The 21,056-nt window shown below is 48.7% G+C and overlaps 1 protein-coding gene across 1 annotated transcript in view; it reads left to right on the top strand.

The window, feature by feature from the left end:
- Positions 1-20,441: 20,441 nt before the first annotated feature.
- FOXE3 (forkhead box E3) overlaps positions 20,442-21,056 on the top strand; it is a 1,034-nt gene continuing 419 nt past the window's right edge. The window contains exon 1 of the mRNA XM_012648950.1: positions 20,442-21,052. Within this exon, the coding sequence (XP_012504404.1) occupies positions 20,442-21,052 (611 nt within the window). The remainder of the gene's footprint in view (positions 21,053-21,056) is intronic.

Below are 21,056 nucleotides of genomic sequence, written 5' to 3'. Positions count from 1 at the left end.
CACCCTTTCTCATTGCTTTTTGCACAATGGTAACACACGAGCATTCTCTTTCATACTTTCCTTTTTTACATATCCTATTATGATCGTTTCTTACCTGCGTATATAGCTCTACCTCACTGTTTTCATTGGCTGTATAGTAGCCCCTTGAGTTTTTTTACTGCTATTTAATCAATCCCCTACTGATGAACATTTACATTGTTTTCATTCTTTTGCTACTACAAACAATGCTGCAGTGAACATCCTGGTACATGGGTCTGTGTGCTCCAGAATAAGTACACCTATTGCTATTTCTTACTAATTTTAGACTCTGTTGACATCTCAATGCATTAGATGAGAATCAGCTCACCTTGATCATCTCCCCTCCCTCTCCCATCCCCCGAATAGAGTTATATAACCATTTTCAATTGTTATATTGATTGCCTTTTAAGTTTTAAGTAATATACTGACAATTTATTTCTTGTTCCATAACTTAAGGACTTTATTTTTGACTCTTGCTTTGTGAGATAAGAATACAGAGGTCCTCACTTCTCCTCTCCCATCTTTTCCCCAATTTTTGTCATTGGTAGTTTTACTTTTGCATTGTCAAGGTTGGTAATGTTTAAATTCTCCTTTCAATCACAATTAAGTTCTTCTATGCTTTGTTTATGAACGCATCCTAAAACATAGAAACTAATAAACTTGTGTTTTTTTTGTGTGTGTGTAATTATGTTAGCATCATTTTCTGCAGAGCTGCTGGTTACTAGATTGCATTTCCTTGCTTACACCACTTTTTCTTTTCATTTCCAGTCTGGTGAGTTTATATAAATATATAGAGGCAAGTTTCCTCCTACTCCAGTCTGTGCTGCTAGTGTCCAAGCTTGCTGGACATCTGTCATTCTGACTTCACAGCTTTCTGCATGAGGTCCACTCTTTTCTGAAAGCTCTCTTTCATGGTTTATTTACTTGTTTTTCTGGAGTACATCCTCCAAGTGATGATGAATACCTAAAGAATGGTGCATAGGCTGTAAGTGTTCTGACTCCTTCTACACCTCCCATATGTCTTTATTATATCCTTATAATTGACAGTTCTTCCTATAGAGAATTCTGGATTGAAAACTAAGTTCTCTCAGCATTTTGAAGCATTTCTCCATGATCTTCTAGCACCCAGTGTTGTTCCTGAGAATTCTGGAGTCATTCTGATTCTCATTCCTTTGTGACGTTTTTTTTCTTTATTTTCATTTGTCTCCCCTCTGAGAGCTTTAGCTTTGGCCCTGTGTTCAAAAATGTCAGGATGCTGTACCTGAGTGTGGGTCATTTTTTAATTCATTTTTTGGGCACATAGCTCTTTTAATATGGAAACTTTATGAACTTCTTTTATGGGAAATTTTTTGCGTAACTTTTAAATAATACCTCTTTTCCATTTTTATTTGTTTTTTCTCGAATTCCCATTGTTGAATTTTTTTATTTCCTGGATTGATCCTTCATGTCTCTTACATTTTCTCTCATATTTTTTACCTCTTTAACTTCTTTGTTTCACTTTCTGAGAAATTTCCTTAACTTTAAAACATTCCGTTAAATTTAAAAGCATATATATTTTTTGGATTTTCAGGAATTTTCTCTTGTTCTCTGTTTCTGTTTTCTTCATACTATCCAGCTTTTGTTTGATGGATACAATACTTCTTCAATTTCTGTGGGGGTATTAATAGAGTGTACTTTTTTTTTTTAATTCTTTTCTGTTTCTTGCATTATTTCTCTTTCCTCTGAGGCCATTTTATTTGTCTCTCCGTTTGGAGGCTTTCCTCAAATGTGTGGTAAGCTTTGTCCATTCGTATTTAAGAATGAACGAAAGAGCTCGTCGCCCGGCTGGCATGCCTTGGGTTGACTGGGCAGTCAGTCACTAGGGCAGAGGACTTCCTCCTTCCACTCCCACCCCAATGCTAGAGCATGAAGTTCTCCTGGGGACATTAGATTTCTCCAGAAACCCCTGATCTCCCACCTGGAGAGTAGATGCCAGCTCTCTCGGTGCTCTGTGCACGGGGCTGGGGAGAGACTGTCTAATGGACGGACTTCGAATTAATCCCGTTCCAGCTCTGTGTCCTGCTGGTTCTGCCGAGGCAGACTGCCTCCTTCCTCGGCCGTGCCGAACTCCCTGCACACTCACACTGAGGCGTTCTCTGCCCTGCTGCATCGGTTACCACTCCTGCCTTCGCTTTCTAGAATCCTGAAATTTGTTGTAATATCTTGTCTACTGAGGTTACCTCACCCATTATCTTTAGTATTATGGGTTCATATCCTTTTTATTCCTTAATCATTTTAGAAGGCCCTCAAAAAAAAAAGGAGGATAAAGTAGTCAATTTATCATCCACAGTCATGACGTGCCAGCCCGAGCTCGCTCTTCTCTTCCTCTCATTGCCACACTGGCCCACTTGTGAGGGCCTCAAAGTGTGTCTCAGGGCTCCCATGCTCTCTCCCTCCTCCTTTAACCCCAGGCACCTACCTCTTCCTCACTTTTCAAGGTTCTCTCCTCCTCAGGAAAGAAATATAGACTCCTTTACCCTAAGGGTGCATGTGAGGTGAAAGCTTCTGGGAACACAGTCCCTGTTAGTGCAAACCTAGCAAATGAAGTGTGACTGGTGGGATCTCAGCCCTGTGGCCGATAGATAGATCTGAGGCATGAGTGTGGTTCTTGTATGTTTTGAGCCCTGAAAATGATACCATGTTACTCACTGGTGATGATAACGTAAGACTGACTCCACAAGGGCTGTGACAGGCCAGCTGCAGCTGGACAGAGGCTGCTGCTATTCAGCATTACATTCTTACTGTCCTCAGACCTGGACATGCAGCCTATGGTGACAGACAGGCTGTTGCTGCCCCTGACCTGTGAGATGTACAGCCTGGTTGCCCTGGAGGTGGCTCTGCATCCCAGGCCCCCATGGGACAGATCCACTGGACCTGGGTAATACCCCCAAGATTGGTGCACCAGGCCTCCTTGAGTCCTAGAGGTCTCCCATCCTGCAGACAGGATCTGGCCAACCATCCTGCTTGCCCAGGACTGAGGGGTTTTCTGGGACATGAGATTTTTCAGTACTAAACATGGAAAGTTCTAGGCATATGGGGATAAGTTGGGTCACCTTACCTGTAGAGGACTGCTTTCCTGCCTTGTCCCTCCCTCCAACCTCAGGTTGGTTTTCATAGAAGGTTTGGGGCCTCAGTGGCCTTTAAGTGGCCTTTAAGCTAATTTCCCAGGGTCCCAATTAGACCCCTCCCACCAGTCCCCTAATGACAGGCTCATTCCCTACTCTTCCCCGTTGCTGAGTTGTAACGGACAGTCCGGCTTCTCCCAGGACAGAAACACGTCTATAGCCTCCCTCTCAGCCCCCTAGCTCTGCCTGTAACCCCAGAGATGGGAGCTGGGCACATCCAGAGGCAACTGCGTCCCTCGCAAAGTGCTTTCCTGACTCTTCTCCCCTCAAGCGTCTCAGCAGTGACCTCAGGAACCACGCAGAGCAGCTTAGATTCCTGTTCCTCATCTTAATTAATAATGTGATAAAATAATGATGATAAATAACATAATAAATAAATAACATTTACAGATCACTGATGTGTCAGGCCTCATGCTAAGCTCTTACTATATATCAGTTTATTTAATCCTCAGAACAATATTATAGGCAGGTACTATCATTCCCGTTTTACAAATGAGGAAACTGAAGCTCAGAGAGGTTAACGTACTCAGAGTCACACAGCTAATAGTAATTGCGGTAATAGAACTCGACCCTAGGATTAGCTGATGCCAAAATCTAAGAAATTGAAATGATCTTGAAATGTCCAGTTTAAATTCCACCTCCTCCAGGAAGCCTTCTCCAATCATATTTGCCCCCCTGTTCCTAACTTTCACAGAAAACCCAACTCACAATAGCTTAAACTTTTAGGACATTATTTGTTTACTTAAGAAGTCCAGAAGGGGTTGCCCCAGGGCCAGGGCAATAGCTCAACAATAACAAGGACCGAGACTCTCTCCATTTTACCATATCTTTATCCCAAGGGTGTAGGTATGGCAGATTATATTTTCCAAATATATTATTTGGATGCAACAATATCCCCCATGCCTCTTGCTCTTCTGCAATGTGATCTTGCCATTCCCTCATCAACAGGTGGAGTCTAATTCTCTTCCCCTTGAATCTGGGCTGACCCTACTGACTAGCTTAACCAATAGAATGTGGTGGAAATGACATTTAGAACTTTCAAGATTAGGTCATAAGCCTTGTTGTATCTGTCTAGGCCTCTTAAAATTCCTGGTCTTAAAACCCTTGTCCTTGGAAGTGAGCTGTCATGCTGTGAGACACCTGAGCCGTGTAGACAGGTGCACATATGCAGGTGCCTTGGTCAAGAGCTCCAGATGAATTTTCAGGAAATATCCAGCATCAACTGCCAGCTATGTGAGTGAGCCATCTTGGAAATCCAGCCTTGCAAACTTTTAAATGACTACTGCCCCAGCCTCTGTCAGACTGTAACCATGTGAGAAACCTCAGGTGAGACCCATCCAGTTGAGCACAGTCAACGCACAGAATGGTGAAAGTTAATAATAAATTGTTTTAAGATACCAAATTTTGGATGTGATCTGTAAAATAACAATAGATGATTGGAACAGCTGGCTTTCTTCTTCTAGCCTGTTGCCTCAAGTTACAAGATGGCTGCTTCAGCTCCAAGCATCACTTCAAACAACCACATTGAATAGCAGAAGTGAGGGCGTGAGTGCAGAGCAAAGGTTTTCTCCTTGAGTGACTCTAAGAGGAGGAAAATCTTACCTAGAAGTTCCCTAGCATTATCTCCACATATCTTCTTGGCCAGAACCGGGTCGTATAGCCTCTCTTCACCAAGAGAGAGGCTGGGTACAGCCTCTTTAGTAGGAGATGTGCAAAGGAAAAGGAAGCAGGGGGTGAATGTTGGGTGGGCACCAACAGTGTCTGCCACACTTGTGGATATAGTGGTTCTAGGAGAAAGAAGAGTCAGGTTGGAAAAGGACCCAAGGCTAAAGAAGCAGCCTTCGCTACTCCTTCCAGAATCAAAGCTGCCTCGGTGGCAACGAGTTTATTGAAAGCTCCTTTAGATGGAAAGCACGATGTGATGACTGGAGTCCTGCTCCAGGAGGCAGAACCCGGCTCTACTGAGGTGTAATATTGGTTGAGTCAGTTGGTGAGTCAGTTCCCCATTTGATGCCTGAGTTTCCTCATCTGTACAGTGAAAGGATTCTGTCCAGTTCTTTCAGGCTACAGGAAGCCAGGGCAGACGGGAGATGCTGGGTACTTAACTTGTGTGGAGGTTGTAAATTGCCCAAGTCGAGCTCAGCAGAGCCTGCCTCTAGCCACAGATGTTGGAATTTACCAGACAAACCCTAATCACTTAATGAGAAATGAAAATGGTGCCTGGTTCCTCCACTTAATTGCCACTTTGAAAACAACACACGGGAGATTTATAGTAATCACCATAATCGCCTCATAAAAACCTAGGAGTTTGAGGACTGACATGCCTCATTTCTGGGAGGAATTAGAGGCAAAAATTAAGGCAAGGAATTCCTGGCCTGCATTGGCCTTGGCTCCCTGGAATCTAAGACTGCCCAAGGAGTGCCTGCCACCCTGGAGAGCCTCCTGGCCTCAGCCAAATATTGCTCCAAATGCTCCACAGCAGTATTTCCTTGCAGGCCTGCTTGCCGGGTCTCCTCTGTCACTGGTACTGCCTAAGGAAGGTAGACCAAATGTACCAAGAAGACCCAACATCACTGAAGGTCAAATGGAGGTCCTTTAGGAGGAGACAGGAACCTCTCTGAACTCACTTGCAATATCTGAGCTAAAGAACAGGAGGGGATGTTGGGGGACACACAGGCCATCTCTAGCTACAGAAGGCCATAGCTTATAGGTTTTCCTGAGGCCATCAGTCTGACTTGCACATCTCCCACGGCAAGGAATTCTGACCTCCCAGGACATTTACTAAGATAGGTCATTAAATATGAAACGTCCGATTTTGAATCAAAAGTGTAGTTTATTATATCTCAAACAAGAAGCAGTACAGTTAATCAAAGTATGCACTTAAACTATTGACACAGTTTTGCCATCTTAACAGTAGCTTGTTTATGCCAGCAATGAAGAAGCCTGGGAGAAAGTAGCGATGAAATCTCGAGAGGCGTTTTCCACAGCTTGTTGAGAATTGAATATGTTTCCTTGCAAGAAGTGGTCCAAAGCCTGGAAGAAGTGGTAGTCAGTTGGTACAAGGTCTGGTGACAGAGTTTCCAAGTCCAGCCTCTGTAGTTTGAGCAATGTTGTTTGTATGACATGTGGTCAAACGTTGTCTTGCAAGAGAATTGGCCTGTCTCTTTTGACCAATCTCGGCTGTTTAATCACAAGCATCTTCATCATTTCGTCCAGCTGGTTGCAGAAGACATCCACTGTAATTGACTGACCAGGTTTCATGAAGCTGTAGTGAATAGTACTAGTGCTGGACCACCAAACAGACACCATTAGCTTTTGATTGTCCAAAAGAATCCATTTTCATCACATGTAACAATACAGTGTAGAAATGCTTCGCCTTTATGTCGTGATAGCAAAGAAAGGCAAGCTTCGAGATTGATTTCTCTTCTGACAGTCGTTTAATTTATGTGGTACCCATCTATACAGCTTCTTTACTTTGCTGATTTGTTTCAAATGGTCCAATATTGTTGGAATAGTAATGTTAAACCTTGCTGTTAATTCTCACGTAGGTTGAGATGGATTCGCTTCCACTACAGCTTTCAGCTCATCATTATCCACCTTGGTCTCAGGTCGCCCACATGGCTCATTTTCAAGATTAAAATCAGCACAATGGAACTTCTCAAACCATCCACGTACTGTGCATTCATTGGCCACATCCTTGCCAAACATTGTTTTGAGCTGTCTGTACTGCATTGATTCCACGATATAACTTGTATTCAAAAATAACAAGTTTTTGGCTTATCCATGGTTTCACAAAAATTTCACAAAAATAATTTGAAAGATAATCTCAAGCCAAAATGTGCATTTGAAAGACTGAGGATGTACCTTCACAACAAAAATAAAACAAGAAGTGTCAAAGTGAAATGTCAGAGATATCAACTGTCAAACTTAGTATTTAAGGAAATGGGACATTTCATACTTAATAACCTAATACAAGGACAGCAAGAAGAGTAACACTCTGCTCAGCAGAAATCTGTTCCCTTTCAGTTCCTTATAACTGGACTCAGATCACTAGGCTGCAAGGTAGAACCGCCACCAGGAATGGTGGTGCACACCTATAATCCCAGCTACTTGTGGGGCTGAGCCAAGAGGATACCTTGAGCCCAGGAGTTTGCGATCAGCCTGGACAGCATAATGAGATTCTGTCTCTCTCTGTCTCTTAAAAAAAAAAAAAAAAAGAGGTTAGAACTGTCCTCTGGGCTTGCCTCTCTAGCTTCTGTGTCAGAGACTATCAATTCTTAATACAGTAGGCAGAGTGATCCTTTTAAACCTAAATCAGATCACGATACTCCTCTGTCACTCTCCAGCAGCTTCGCAAATCAGAGTAAAGGCAAAACCCTCACAGTGCCCTGCAGAGCTATCTTGTCCTGCCCTTCATTCAGTCTGTGCCACTCACACTGGCCTCCTCGCTGTTCCTGGAAAATGCCAGAGACTCTCCTGCCTCCACACCTTTGTACTAGCCATGCCCACTGCCTGGAATGCCTGATCACTGGACAGAAGATTAGACTGACCTCACTGTGCCTCCGCACGGTGGGCTTTGGTGCTATTAGCTAAATCTCCCATCAGCCTCCAGGCCCGATGCCTGTTGGCCCATAGGACCACATGAGTGAAGCACTGGGGCGGGGGTGGCCGACACAGCTAGCCCTGTGGTGCCACCCATGGCTTCACTCCGGGGGAAGCCCCCGTGACTTACAACCTAGTCCCAGACAGAGAGAGCTCCTGCACACACCTGTACATGCACGTGCACACGGGCAACACACATGCAGTGCATACACAGCCCCCAACTCCAACATCCCCCATGGGAGGATGGACTCCTGGCCCATCCAATCTTTCTCTCTTTGCTGACTGGTAAGTGGGGGTGGGAGGTTGATGAGGAGGCAGCAAATATACTTCTTCCCGAGGTTGGCGTCAACGGTGGATGCACTTGGGCATTTAGCAAATTTTCGCCCATGAGGGGCCAGCCCCAGCACTGGGCAACAGAGAAGCAGATGAATCAGATCTGAGTCCTGGCCTCGGGGCTCGCCTTGTAGTGGGGGAAACAAGTACTTGCACAGGTAGTTATAACGTAAAGTATACGGCATTGGGTCCAAGCAGGAACCCACAGAAAGAGAGCTTGGTTTCCTTTTGGGATGGAGGCAGGGCGACAGAAAAGGCTTTAGGGATAAGGCAGCCTTGAGCTGGGCTGAGATAGGATGGAGGGTTCCTAGGCAGATGGAACTGCATCAACAAAGGCACAGGGGAGAGTGTGAGGTGGGTGCAGGAAATGGCAAACTGCCTAATGCCAGGCTAGACCATAGGGTGGAGCCACAACCGCTTTCACTGTAATGGTTTGTAACTAGCCCCTAGAAACCCTCCCAGGAGTTAATGCCTCCCAGTTCCCCCTATACACACCTGACAGCTTGAGTGGCTCGGGATGAGCTCCCAGGAGACAGAAGATCTCTGTCTTTCTTGCTTACTGTTATACTTCCCCTCCCTGCTTGGAAGTACATTCAGCTCCTTCGAATCAGCCTCCCTTGCATCAGCTCAAGTGTTCCCTGAACAGCCCTCCCACCTCTTCTCTCCCTGCTTTCAACGTCTCATCCTTCAAGGACAGGGGAGTCCTGCTTGCTCCAGGGAAGCCTTCCCCACCATTCCGGCCCACACTGGCCTCCTCCTCTGATCCCCCCAAACGGCTGAAGTATCCGTATGATTTCATGCATCAGAACTCTTCTTAGTAAAAGTACTTTGCCACATGCTATACTGGATGCTATTTTCACAACAAGAAATCCACTACAGCCAGTTCAAACACAAAAAAGGGAAGCGATTACAAGGGAACTGGGAGTCTAAAGGAACCTAACACAGAAAAGAACTTGACCCAGGCTCCAAAGCTCTCAGGAACCCAGGGGGTGGGGTATCCCCCTGCCTCTGCGTTCTTTTCCTTTGCTGCCAATCAGATCACAGGAGGAAAACAGGAAAATTCTCAAGAGAGAAGGTGATTGGCCCAACGGAACCAGCTGAGCCAGCTGAGCCAGCTGTCCAACTCTAGTCCAATCAGCTGTGGGTAGGGGGACGGGCTCACACAGTATACATGTGGCCACCAGGCTACTTCTCTGGGACTCATTTCTCATAGTCCTGTGGATTGGTGGGTGAGCTGTTCTGAGAGAAGGGAAATTGTCCTGAGCAGAGCAGATATCCCAAAGATGCCTATTACATACCTATAATATAATGTGACTAAATGCTCGTATGACTTCCAGTTCCAGACTACCCTACTGACCTACTCTCTGACTTCAAGCAATTCTCTGTCCTGGGGCTGCAGTTTCTTCATTTGTACACAGAGGAAGGTGGGTCTAAGTGGAGTTGGGCCCCACAGCTCTCTGGAACTTCGGCCCAACTCCTTACCCTCTCTGAACTTTAGTTTTCTCATCTATAAAATAGGAATAATGATACTCACCTCACAGAGTTATTGTAAGACAATTGAGCATGAAAATATCTAACATGGGTTGTGTACAGAGTTGTTCAAGAAATGCTGGTAACTCTCATGGATTTAAATCAGGGGTGGCTGCCCAGCTCATGATGATTTCCACCAAGGGTTGTAACTATGATGCCCACATGTGTTTGGGAGAATTGCTCCTTCTCTAGTTGGGAGCTGCCATCTTCCACAGTGATTTGTCAAGGGGTGAGCATGGGTCCCAAATTATACCACTCAGAGTCCTTCTCTGGGGCTTTTTTCCAACTGCATCTCTTTTATCCCCGTTCGCAGAAAGGTAAGGAGGGGAGCATGGAGCTGCCAATGCCAGCTCCCCAACCTCATGGAGAAAGTGATCTGTGAAAGTGAAGCTGACGTGAAGAGGACTTTTGAGTACTTAGGTCCAGACATCCCTAAGTGCAGTTTCATCCTTGCCCTGATTTAGGAGCCAATACATTTCCCTGTCTCGTTTTTCTTAGGTTAGAGTTGGTATTCTGACATTTGCTACCAACGATTCCTGATAATACTTTCTCTTTCCCTCTCTAGGCATCAGTTTCCTCAGCTGTAAGATGATAGGCTGTGACAGAGGCGGGCACAGGAACTGTGGGGAAGTCAGAGGAGGAGACTTATCCCTGCTTGGAAGGCTTCCCGGAGGAGATGACATGCACTGAGTTTTTCAGATGGGGGGCGTGCAGAGAGAAGAAGAAGGGCATTCCAAGCAGAACCTACTTTTGCAAGGGCCCAGATGAGAATGAGAAAGTAGCAGCCTGGGGCAGGAGGGGAGGGGACACAAGAAATGAGGCTGTAGATTTGTCTGCACTCTTCTTGAGCTTATTTGTATTTTTCACCCATGAAACTTCTGGGGGAAAAGAAACAACAACAACAACAAAAAACCCTCCATTTTTTAAGCTCAGAAAATCCCCTGGGTGGCATCTTTGAGTGGAGATGAAAAGAAGTGACCCTTGACCACAGAAGAGCACTGGAGCAAATGATTCTTTCCCTGATTAGGCCACCCCACTGGTCCTTGTCCCCATCAGGAATGCCACATTTATACTCACATTCAGTGGCTGGTCCTAGGGCTGTCTGACTCATCTAAAAATAGGAAGGCAGGCCAGCCAAATGCCAACCAGACAGCAGAAGAGCAGCCCAGACAGAAGCATAGACATCCCCCGCTCCTTGTAGGAAACATACTCATTACATTCTGAGCAAAGGTGGCTCACGATGCACCCTGCAGAAAATATGCAGTTATTGCCCCCAAACATGCCAAACCCTTACTAATGACTGCACGCCTGCTCCAAAGGCACGAACTGTTCCAGATGCTGCTTCCTGCCTCCAGACAGCCCTTCCTTCTTCCCACCCAATGTTCTGGACTCTTTCCTGGGTTCTAGTATTTTGGGTGATCGATGATCTGATGGGGGTCTTGGGGTGAGTGATGGCCCTCTCTGGGCCTCACAAGGGCATTTTAGGGGATCCTTGCCTTAACAGACTGTTGTAGAGACTATGCCTGTTGGCCTGGTGGGGTGGTGAGAGAAGCGCCAGGCAAGGAGTCAGGGCTCCAGGTGTCCTGGGGTGAGCGAGGTGGGTTCTGAAGATGGCTGTTTTCAGTTTCTGCATCTGTCAAATGGTAACGAGTCTGTAGGGAAGCAGTCATTTGCAAACTCAAAGCCCCAAACACTCTCCTACTACTTCTGAACGTGTACTGGAGTTGGAACCATCTTCTAGCTGGGTGGCTAAGGCAGCTCCCTCCACTTAAATGAAACTCATTCTCTCATCTATAAATTCAGGATAGTTTTTGAAATTAACATTTTTTAATATTTAAAGAATTCATGCATGCTTATTATATTTTTGAAAATTTAATCAAACCATTTTTTGAATTGGTTATACATTCACATAATTCCAAATTCAAAAGCAAGTAGTACCTGTTTCATGACCACACTGTTCACTTCCTCTGAGACAACCATTGCTATTGGTTTCTGGTATATTAAATATGTATAAATTTTAAAAACTGTGTTGATATATACATGTGTGTGTGTGTACGTATATAGCAAAGTGCCTATGTCATAAGAGCACAACTCAGTAAATAATGTTCATAGTTTTAATTCCTAAAAAGAATAAAGAAAGAAAAATCACCCCAAATCCATCACCTAGAAATAAAACTGTTGATATTTTGTGTGTATATATATATATGTATACACACACACACACTCTGGAACCATGCTGTATAACTTTTATACCCTGTTTTTAATATTTAGCATTGTATCATAAACGTTTCCTTGTGTCATTAAAAATTCTTTAAAAATGGTTCTTTTAATGTTTTCCCAGTGTTCCAAGGAATGGATCCAACCACACTGTAGGATATTAGGTTCCATTTTTCCTCTGTTATAAACGACACAGTGGTGACCATCCTTGAACACGCATCACTGAGTACATCACTCAAGATGAATTCCTAGAAGGGGAATTACTGAATCAAATTGCGTCTCCTTTAGAACTCAGGATAAATAGGGCAGGGCAGGCCCGACTCACTGAGCCGCTGAAAGGATTAGAGAAGGTATGTAGGGCTCCAGCCTAGTGCTGGGCACAGACGTGGAGCTCTGTGAGTGTGAGCCTAAGGCGTCGCCGTGGCCCTGCTCTCTACGCCCTCCCCTGCTGCAGCCTCCCGGCTGCGCCAGATGGGAAGTCTCACTCTCCTCTGCTTGCTGGAGACTTGCCAAGTGGGTGGGCTGGTGGATGTTTAACAGCTGGATCTTTGACTGGTGGGGGGCACCCTGATTGGTAGCATTTGCCAATTTCTGTGGTATAAATACTCCCACTGTGGCCGATTTCAAATTACCAACCTGAGGTCACCACAAGCAGTGCTGGGATGAGACGCGCACGGTGAGTGAGCTGGAGCTGGCTCCTGCACATGAGTTCGTCTTTCTGCCTATGGAGCTCCCCTCTTCTCCCTCTTCTTAACCCCTCCCCACTCCTCCCCCACCCCGACGCTCCTCCAAGGTGACAGAGACTGAACATTTTGTGGGAGGCGAATATTGTAAAAGATCGAGAACATCCTCTCCTAATTCTCTAGAGAAGAAACTGAGGCTCACGATGGTCATGATGCTTGTCCTAGGTTACCTGGCCGGATGATATCTCACCTGCTCCCCACTTAGGACACTTCTCAGACGGGAGCCAGCACTTCCTACTGTGGAATGACACTGTCTTTTCCAGCCGCTCCTCTTCTTCCTCCTCCTCCTCTTCAGTGACCCCCATCCTGGATGCACAAGAGGATGAGTCCCAGGCCTTGCCCTCAGGCTGAGAGCCAAGTGGGGAAGACAGACACGCGTGAGCAGCTTGCGGGGTTATTACACAACAGCAAGCTTATACCACTTTCTGATTCGAGTCCTTCAATGGCTTCTTTTAACAGTGAGGGTAAAGTCTTTGCTCCATATCTCTCCCCGCGTAACCACCACCCTCCCCTGAGAGTAGGACCTTGGTCTTCGTGTTTGGCTTCCTGGTGCCCAGCATAGAGTCTGCCACAAATGCGGTGCTGAATAAATACAGCCGAATAGATGCAGAGAGGAAGGAGCTGGGGGTGGGGAGTGGGGTCAGAGTCCTAAGCTCATTTTTGGCTTTGCATTGACTTGCTTTGGGACTTCAGGCAAGTCTCTCCTTTCTGAACCTCAATGTCCAAAACCGTGAAAAAGGCATATTGGACTCCAGCAGTAATTTAACAATGGGGATTAAAAAAATCAACCCCACATGATAATAGTTGTACTTTTAATATCCATCGATGGATTAAAAACCATGACAAAAATAAAAATGACTGCAAAGCTTTTAAATGTGGTTGTATTTATCAGTCACAGCAGCATCTACATCCATTTGAAAACCATTCATTCTTGTGTGTGTGAGACACACTGTGCATGCAGTTTACAGACAGCACTGGGTGCCACATGGTTTCCAGATGCCTTTAGCTAAGGGGCCCATGGGCCGGGAATCACTGGCCTGGATCATCTCAGTCTTCCAGGCATGAGGGACTCATGTGTCTAACGTGGGCCAGCGGGGTGTGCGACTTGCCTCGGATCACACAGCACACGAGTGTTCTCCTGCCTGGGTTCCCTTGGCTCAGCCGGCCTTGCTGACAGCACCACTCCCCTTCGGCTTCCCAGGAAAGGAGAAGCAGGGAGGCCCGAGAGCACTGAGATCGCCTAGCGTGCGGGGGCGCGGTGGATGTCAGAACGCTGACAGCCAGAAATGACACGGAACATACTTCAGATGCCTTGCATGTGGTTTAGGAGCGGCTGGAATTACACCCTCAGGGCTGAGCCAACATTGTCTGAGCCTGAGCTGAGCGTGGACCCTGCTGAAGCAAGGGCCGCCTGGGGAGGGTCCCAGGGCCACAGAGCCGGGCAGAGAGGCAGCGAGGGCGGGAGGCAGATTCCCAGCTAGAAACCAGGCACAAGGACCTTTTGCCTTTCCAGACAGGTGTGGGCATTTGTTCATTCACTCATTCATTCATTAAATAAGGAAGTCGGTCAGGCACTCAACAAATGCTGGCTGAGCTGCGAAGCTCCGCAGCCTGTCACAGGGCCTGAGGATGAACTGCTCCCATTCTGCTGAGGGGGGCAGACGTGGGGCACGTGATCCCGTCTCTCTGGGTATGGTCAGCCCAGAGGTGTCAGCAGGAGAAGGAGCAGGGAAGGAGAAATTGGGAAATATTTTCTAGAAGATAAAATGGTTACCCTCTGTGAATGGTTCTCGAGGGACAGGCAGAAATGCCCCAGGCAGGTCAGGAAAGAGAAGGCCTTCCTGGCAGAGGGCTCAGTGGCAACAGTAATTAGTTCCCTCTCTGCCTCTGGATGGGAAGACACTCAGAGTTTGTCGTTATTATTGTTGCTTTGTGTGACAATGTAGAGATGAAGTTTTTCAGAGGAAAGACAGGACTTGTTGCTAATAAAGGTCTGAGGAGATCAAGAGGCTGGTTGGAAAAATAAATGAGACTGTGTTTGTACCTAAAGCTGGTCAGTCGCGTCGTCCTTATTTTGATGAGCAAAGGCTCCGAGCGGGAGGGGACTTGGCACTTGTCTGAAAGTCACTGCATTTGGCCCAGTATAGACTGTATGTGCCACAGGGAGACTGCTGAGAAGCAGGGCAGCAGGGGGTCCACAGTCAGTCGTGTGGCGTCTGCCAGCCGTGCTAATGATTTGGTGACCCCTGAGAGAGATGGGGAGCCACTGGAGGTGTTTAAGTTGGGCCGAATGAGGCACTGCTCCAGCTGCTGAGTAGAGAAGGAGTCGGAGATGGAGGCTGGGACACCAGCCAGGAGGCTACTGCAGTCAGCAGTGGAAGAACAACACTGTTCTGAACAAGCACTGAGGCAGAGGAACAAGAGAAGAGAATGGATTTGAGAACTAATAGGTCTTAGTGACTGGAGGTGATTGGAGCGGGAGAGAAAGGAGTAGAGGACGATGGCTGGTGTCTGGACTGTGTAACAAGGTCGATATTTAAGCCACCCTCTGAGATGCCGGCTGGGGGTTCTCCCTCCATCCTGGTCTGGAGTGAATGGGAATGAAGTATCAATGCCCCCTGAAGCCACAGCCTTTGCTTCACACCTCATCACATGGTCAGCTTTCCATCTGGTCTCCTAGCCTCTAACCTCTTCACTCTCTAGCCCATGCCCTGGCAGACTGAGTGATCTAAATGAGAGATCTGATCACGTCACTCCCTGCTGGTAAATTTTCAAAGGATCCCTGCTGTCTCTAGCAAGATACCAGCTCCTTAGCCTGGCACATGAAATAACCTACAATCTGACCCCATGTACCTTCTATGTCTCAATCCCTCAGCACTCTACACTGGCCACAGTGAATAATAATAGTAACAATAACAATAAAAACAACGGCTAACAGTTACACAGCACTGATACCTGCCAGGCAGTGTTCTAAGAACCTTACCCATATGAGCTCATGTAACACTCAGAAAACACTGAAAGTCATGCATTTCCAAAGATGACCATATGCTTTTGCTATCTGACCTCTGCACCCACAGTTTTCTCGACCTGGTATCCAGCCATCGACCTTCCACCCATCAGACACATATTTGTTGATCATCAACTTGTGCCAGGCACTATACTAAGTGCCCGGGATCCAAAGATGAACAAGACGTGGTACACGTCCTCTATGCATTCACAATCTAGTGAGGGAGACAGACACATGGAGGAATGATGATAAAACAATAAGGTAAGTGTAGTGACGGAGATGTTAGGGGTACACAGAGAATGAGCCCCTGATCCAGCCTGGGGCCTTCCTCACTTGGCCATCTGGAGCTTTCCCGCTTTCGGGATACCTTCCCCACTTTGTCAGGCTGATCGAGGTCCCTCTTCTGTGCTCCTGCGGACCCTACTCTGTCTGCATCATACACTGACCACCTTATACAGGGAGTGTCTGCTTGGCAGCTTCCTCCTGAGCACAGTAAAGGCAGAGAACAGTCTGACTTAACATCGAGATCCAGCACCCAGGGCAGCCCGGACACAGATCCTTAGAATCTGCTGAATGGAAGAGCTTCAGGATTGAAGAACCACAAAGCGGGGCATCCACCTCCTGGCTACTCCTGATGCTCTAACCAGAGGCAGGCCTGCACCTGCTCCCAAGCCCCCTGGAGTCAGGCCCTGCAGGTTACACCAAGGCTGCCGGGCTTTCATCCCTAGTTCAGGAGAAGCCTGGTCAGAAAAGGCCTTGCCAGAGTGGGGTCCCAGGATGCCCCAGCCAGGCTGGAACTGTCTGCATAAGGCCCCTAAGGAATAAGCAATATCCTGGGCGGCTCTGGTTTTGGGGGTGAGATAAACAAAGCCCCACAGCAGCCCTCAGGACCCCTGGGTGGCAAGGAATGGTGTTGAGGGTGTCTCAGGGATTTCCTTTGGTTCCTGAGCCCCTTCTGCAGTCTCTGGGGTGTGGGATTCATGGATGCTGTGATGGAGGGCTTTAGGAGTAAATGACTCTGGGATGGCCTCGAACTAGAGGTGTTTGAGGAATATTCCAGGAAGTCTTAGGGGGCCTCTCAGGTTGGCCCCTTGGACCCTATTGAGTTAACACAGCTCTTTCTCCCCAGAGCCCTGGAGGGGCAATCTGGCCCTCCTCAGCCCTCTCTCCTAGGCAGAGTAATGGGGGAAGCTCTGCTCTCCCACCCCCCAGCCCCGGCATCACCCCGTTCCTCATCTCGAAGTCTGTCTTGGCTAGTGGTATCTCTGCAGAGCTGGGGCTGGGGGCAGGGAGTCTTGGGGGCTATTGCTAACAGCTTTGGACAAGGGTGGGAATTTCCATTCCTATCTAGAGAGCCATCAACGCTGTGTGCCCTGACCTGGGCCTTTGGCCTCCAAAGGGCAATGAGAAGGCCGGCCCCAGGGCCAATCCCTGGCCATTAATCCCTCCTGCCAGCCCAAATATCCACCCAGTATCGTCAGACAAAGGACTGCCCAGCGCAGCCACTGTGTTCCTCCCGCCCCAGGGGCTCCACTCAGACGCTGGGCCGCCTGGAATCCAGGCCCATGAGAAAGGGGCCGCCTTCACTGGCCATCTTATGCCCGGATGCTCAGCCGCATCACGTCCGGCCCAGGGCCTGTGAAAAGAGGGCCCAGCCACGCTGAAAACACGGATTAGCCCTTGGGCCGCCCCCTGACACTGGCCTGCTCTGCTCCGGCTCCGGGAAGCAGGCCCAATGGAGGGGGCCAGACAGGCATAAAGAACTGGAAAAGTCTGGGTTCTCACCCCTTTGGCCCAGCTCCCTGCCCCCACCCTTCCCAGGATTAGCATAGCCAACGGCACATTCAATATCATTTATTGAACATATACTATGTCCCAGGCAGTACACATGGACCAGAAAGCTGAAAGTATAAGAAAACTGCAGTTGGCCATGGGAGGTAATAAAAGCTACTCTCCCTGCCACCCCATTCCTTGGCAGTGTGAGACAGAAGTTGTGGTGGGGGCTTCATCCCTAAGGAAAGGTAGGAGAGGCAGTGGCTAAGACCTCATCAGCTCTGGTTCTTTGCCAGAGTCTAGCTGCAGGATTATGCTGCACCTGGTTAAAAATACACAGGCTCTGAAATCACTTCTCTGGCCCTGCCTGTCTCCTTCCTCTCCTGGTTTAATACTGAAAATGACAATTGTATAGTAGTGGGGAAAAAAAGCACCTCTTACTAAGTGCCAATGTGGGCCAGGCACTTCCATATTATGAGATTCATTTGAATCTCATAATAATCCTGAGAGGGGACATTATTGCTTCCATTTGGCAGGTGAGGAAACTGAGGCTCAAATGATTACTTACTCCAGGTCACTCTGTTCCTGGAGCTAGATTCCCTGCTGCTGTAGCTGCTCGTCTTGCCTCCTTCTTTGGTGAGCTGGCCGTTGTGAGTGCACTGTCTGTGTTGGGCACGGCCTGTGCTTGGGCAGGAGAATGCAGGGTGCAGAGAGTGCAGAGGGTACTGAGGACCTGTTTGAATATAAACAGGTCTGATTTTTCATTGTTATGGGGCAAAGGATTGTCTCTGAATCTCCAAGAGTCACCTTATCCTTCCTCTCTGCTTCTATAGAACCCCCTGCCCACTTCTCTCCTCACTTATAACTGTCCACCTCTCCACCAGATTGTGCATCTTTCCATCTCTGTCTTGCCCTGAGTATCTAGTAAAGGGGGCCTGGCCCGGAAGTGCCTGGTGAACAATGCAAGCTGAACCAAGGCCAGGAGAACTGAAGGAGGGACAGATTTGGTATCCATGTGGAATTGACAGGACTTAGAGACTGCCTGGGTGTGGAGGGTGAATGGGGAGGGAGGAGCCCAAGATGATAATGTCCACACTTCTGATCTGGGTGGTGGTAGGAGGAGGAGGGGTCCATTTGTTGAGATATGGAATGCTGGACGGGGAGGTGGCTGGGGTTGGAGGGTGAAATGCGTTTCATTTAGGACACCTGGGTTTGAGAAATCTATGTGGTGATGCCCCATGGGCACCTGGATATGCTGACCAGGGGGTCGGCAGAAAGACTAGGAATCAACTTTGGCAGCTGAAGTTGTGGGAACTGGAAGAACTCGAGAAAATTATTTCTAAAGTCTCAGCTCAGCTTGAAAAGATGGTGTTCTTAGAAGAGCGGACTGCCAGTGTTTTGAACTCCAGGTTTAATAGTAAGCAGCTCTGCCACTTACTATTAGTTCTGTGAAGTTAGGCAAACCACTTAACCACTCAGAGCCTTAGTTTCCTCATTTGCAAAACAGGTATAGTAATAGTACCCACTTTACAGGGGTGCTCAAACTTCAGTGAAATAATGTATATAAAGTGTTTATCAAATACCCAATGCTCAGTAATGATGGCTGTGATATTATCAGCTGAGATTGGTGCTGAGAGAGGTGCCCTTGAGCTCCGGGCTTTGATTTTGGATTTTGAACTGGATTTAGAGTTTGGATTTTACAGGCCTGCTGTAGCTAGCTTTGGTCATCTGTACCTGGGAGCACTCTGTATCAGGGTCAGGGACTAGGGTGGGGCAAGTGAGGCATCCTGGCCTCCAAGCTGAAGGAGGTCCTGGCTTTCCACTGTTGACCTTGCACTTGCACAACTCTGAGAGCGAGTGTCCCTTAAGTTTAGCACCTTAGGCATCTCACTTAGCTCACTGTACTCCCAGCCCTGCTCCTTATCCAAGTCCCTTGATCTTGCTTGTCCCAACGACAAGGCATTTTAAAACAAGTCTCCCTCGTCCTTTAGTTCCCTCCCAGCCAGGGCTGGGTCTCTCCTGTCACTTCAGGGAAGAAGTTTCCTGGAATAGACTCAGGGTCACATCCCTGTGGATGGTGGCTGTGGGTGGTATTTCCCAGACTGAATTTTTAATAAAAATTACTAAGAACCCCCACCCAGCCCCAGTGGAATGTGAGTGTGGTGTTTCTGGGTCAGAAAAACGGCTCTCACAGACCTCCAGTCTGTGGAAGCCTATGTTTTGTGCATCTTCTCTGTGTGGGTGCTGTGTATGTGTGTGTGTGTGTGAAGAAGAGCAGTTTTCTAGAACAGGAGAGGTGTGGAGAGGAGGCAGCCAGAAGGGCAGCTCCAAGTTTCAGATTTTCTGGGGGGGGGTGTGTGTCTTGATTTAAAGAATTTGGACCACTTTTCACCATTTTGTTTTTTCAAAGAATTCTCACCGGGCCTGGAGGGAGGGTGGGATGGGGTATGGGGGAGGTTGCAGAGGGAGGGGTGGTGACCCTGATCTGGAATGGCCAAACATCCTTCTCCGAGACAAACTTGGCCTGGCTCTGCTCCCCCCACCCCATTACCTCAGGACACTCTTGCCTGTTCCAGCTGGGGATGGATGCACCAGGAGGACAGAGAGGATCTGACTACTGGGAGGAGCAAAATGGGGAGGGGGCTGGGAGATCTCGCTGAATGGGTGGATTTGTAGTTGGGATTGACCCCGAGGAGAGGGGGTTGAGGGAGGGGTGGAAAGGGAAGGGGGCTGATCAAATACAGTGGGATGGGGCTGGGGATGGGGCCAGGGCCAGGGCCAGGGCCAGACCCAATGGAGACGGGGAAGGGATGAGGCTAGCTCTGGGAAAAACTGACCCAGAGGGATGGAGGGAGGGGTGAAATGTGTGTGCGTGGGGGGGGGGTACTGTGAGAACAGTAAGGGGGCTAGGAAGGGAAATTAGAGGGGAGGCGCTGACCAGCAGAGAAAGTCCGAGCCCTCTCCCCTGGTGGAGGTGGGGGTGCTGTGTCCATATAAGGCGGGTCACTGGCCCCTGCTCTCCCCAGCCGCGCGGGCAGGGGCTGCCGCATCCCGATGACTGGGCGCGGCGACATGGATCCGCCTGCCACCTTCTCGGGCTTCCCGACCCTGCCCTCGGTCGCGCCGTCGGGGCCGCCGCCGTCGCCACTCGCTGGAGCCGAGCCCGGGCGGGAGCCCGAGGAGGCGGCGGCTGGCCGCGGGGAGGCGGACTCCACACCCACGCCGGGCACGGGGCGGCGGCGGCGGCGACCCCTGCAGCGCGGGAAGCCGCCCTACTCTTACATCGCGCTCATCGCCATGGCGCTGGCGCACGCCCCGGGCCGCCGCCTCACGCTGGCCGCCATCTACCGCTTCATCACCGAGCGCTTCGCCTTCTACCGCGACAGCCCGCGCAAATGGCAGAACAGCATCCGCCACAACCTCACGCTCAACGACTGCTTCGTCAAGGTGCCCCGCGAGCCGGGCAACCCCGGCAAGGGCAACTACTGGACGCTCGACCCCGCGGCCGCCGACATGTTCGACAACGGCAGCTTCCTGCGGCGCCGCAAGCGCTTCAAGCGCGCCGAGCTGCCCGCACACCCGGCCGCGCCGCCGGGGCCCGCGCTCGCCTTCCCCTACGCGCCCTACGCGCCCGCGCCGGGCCCCGCGCTGCTCGCGCCGCCGCCCCCC

The sequence above is a fragment of the Propithecus coquereli genome, unplaced genomic scaffold, assembly GCF_000956105.1.
Source record: "Propithecus coquereli isolate 6110/MARCELLA unplaced genomic scaffold, Pcoq_1.0 Scaffold299, whole genome shotgun sequence".
Classification (NCBI taxonomy): Eukaryota; Metazoa; Chordata; class Mammalia; order Primates; family Indriidae; genus Propithecus; species Propithecus coquereli.
The sequence above is the reverse complement of the archived record's forward strand: the minus strand, read 5'-3'. Positions and strand labels throughout refer to the sequence as shown.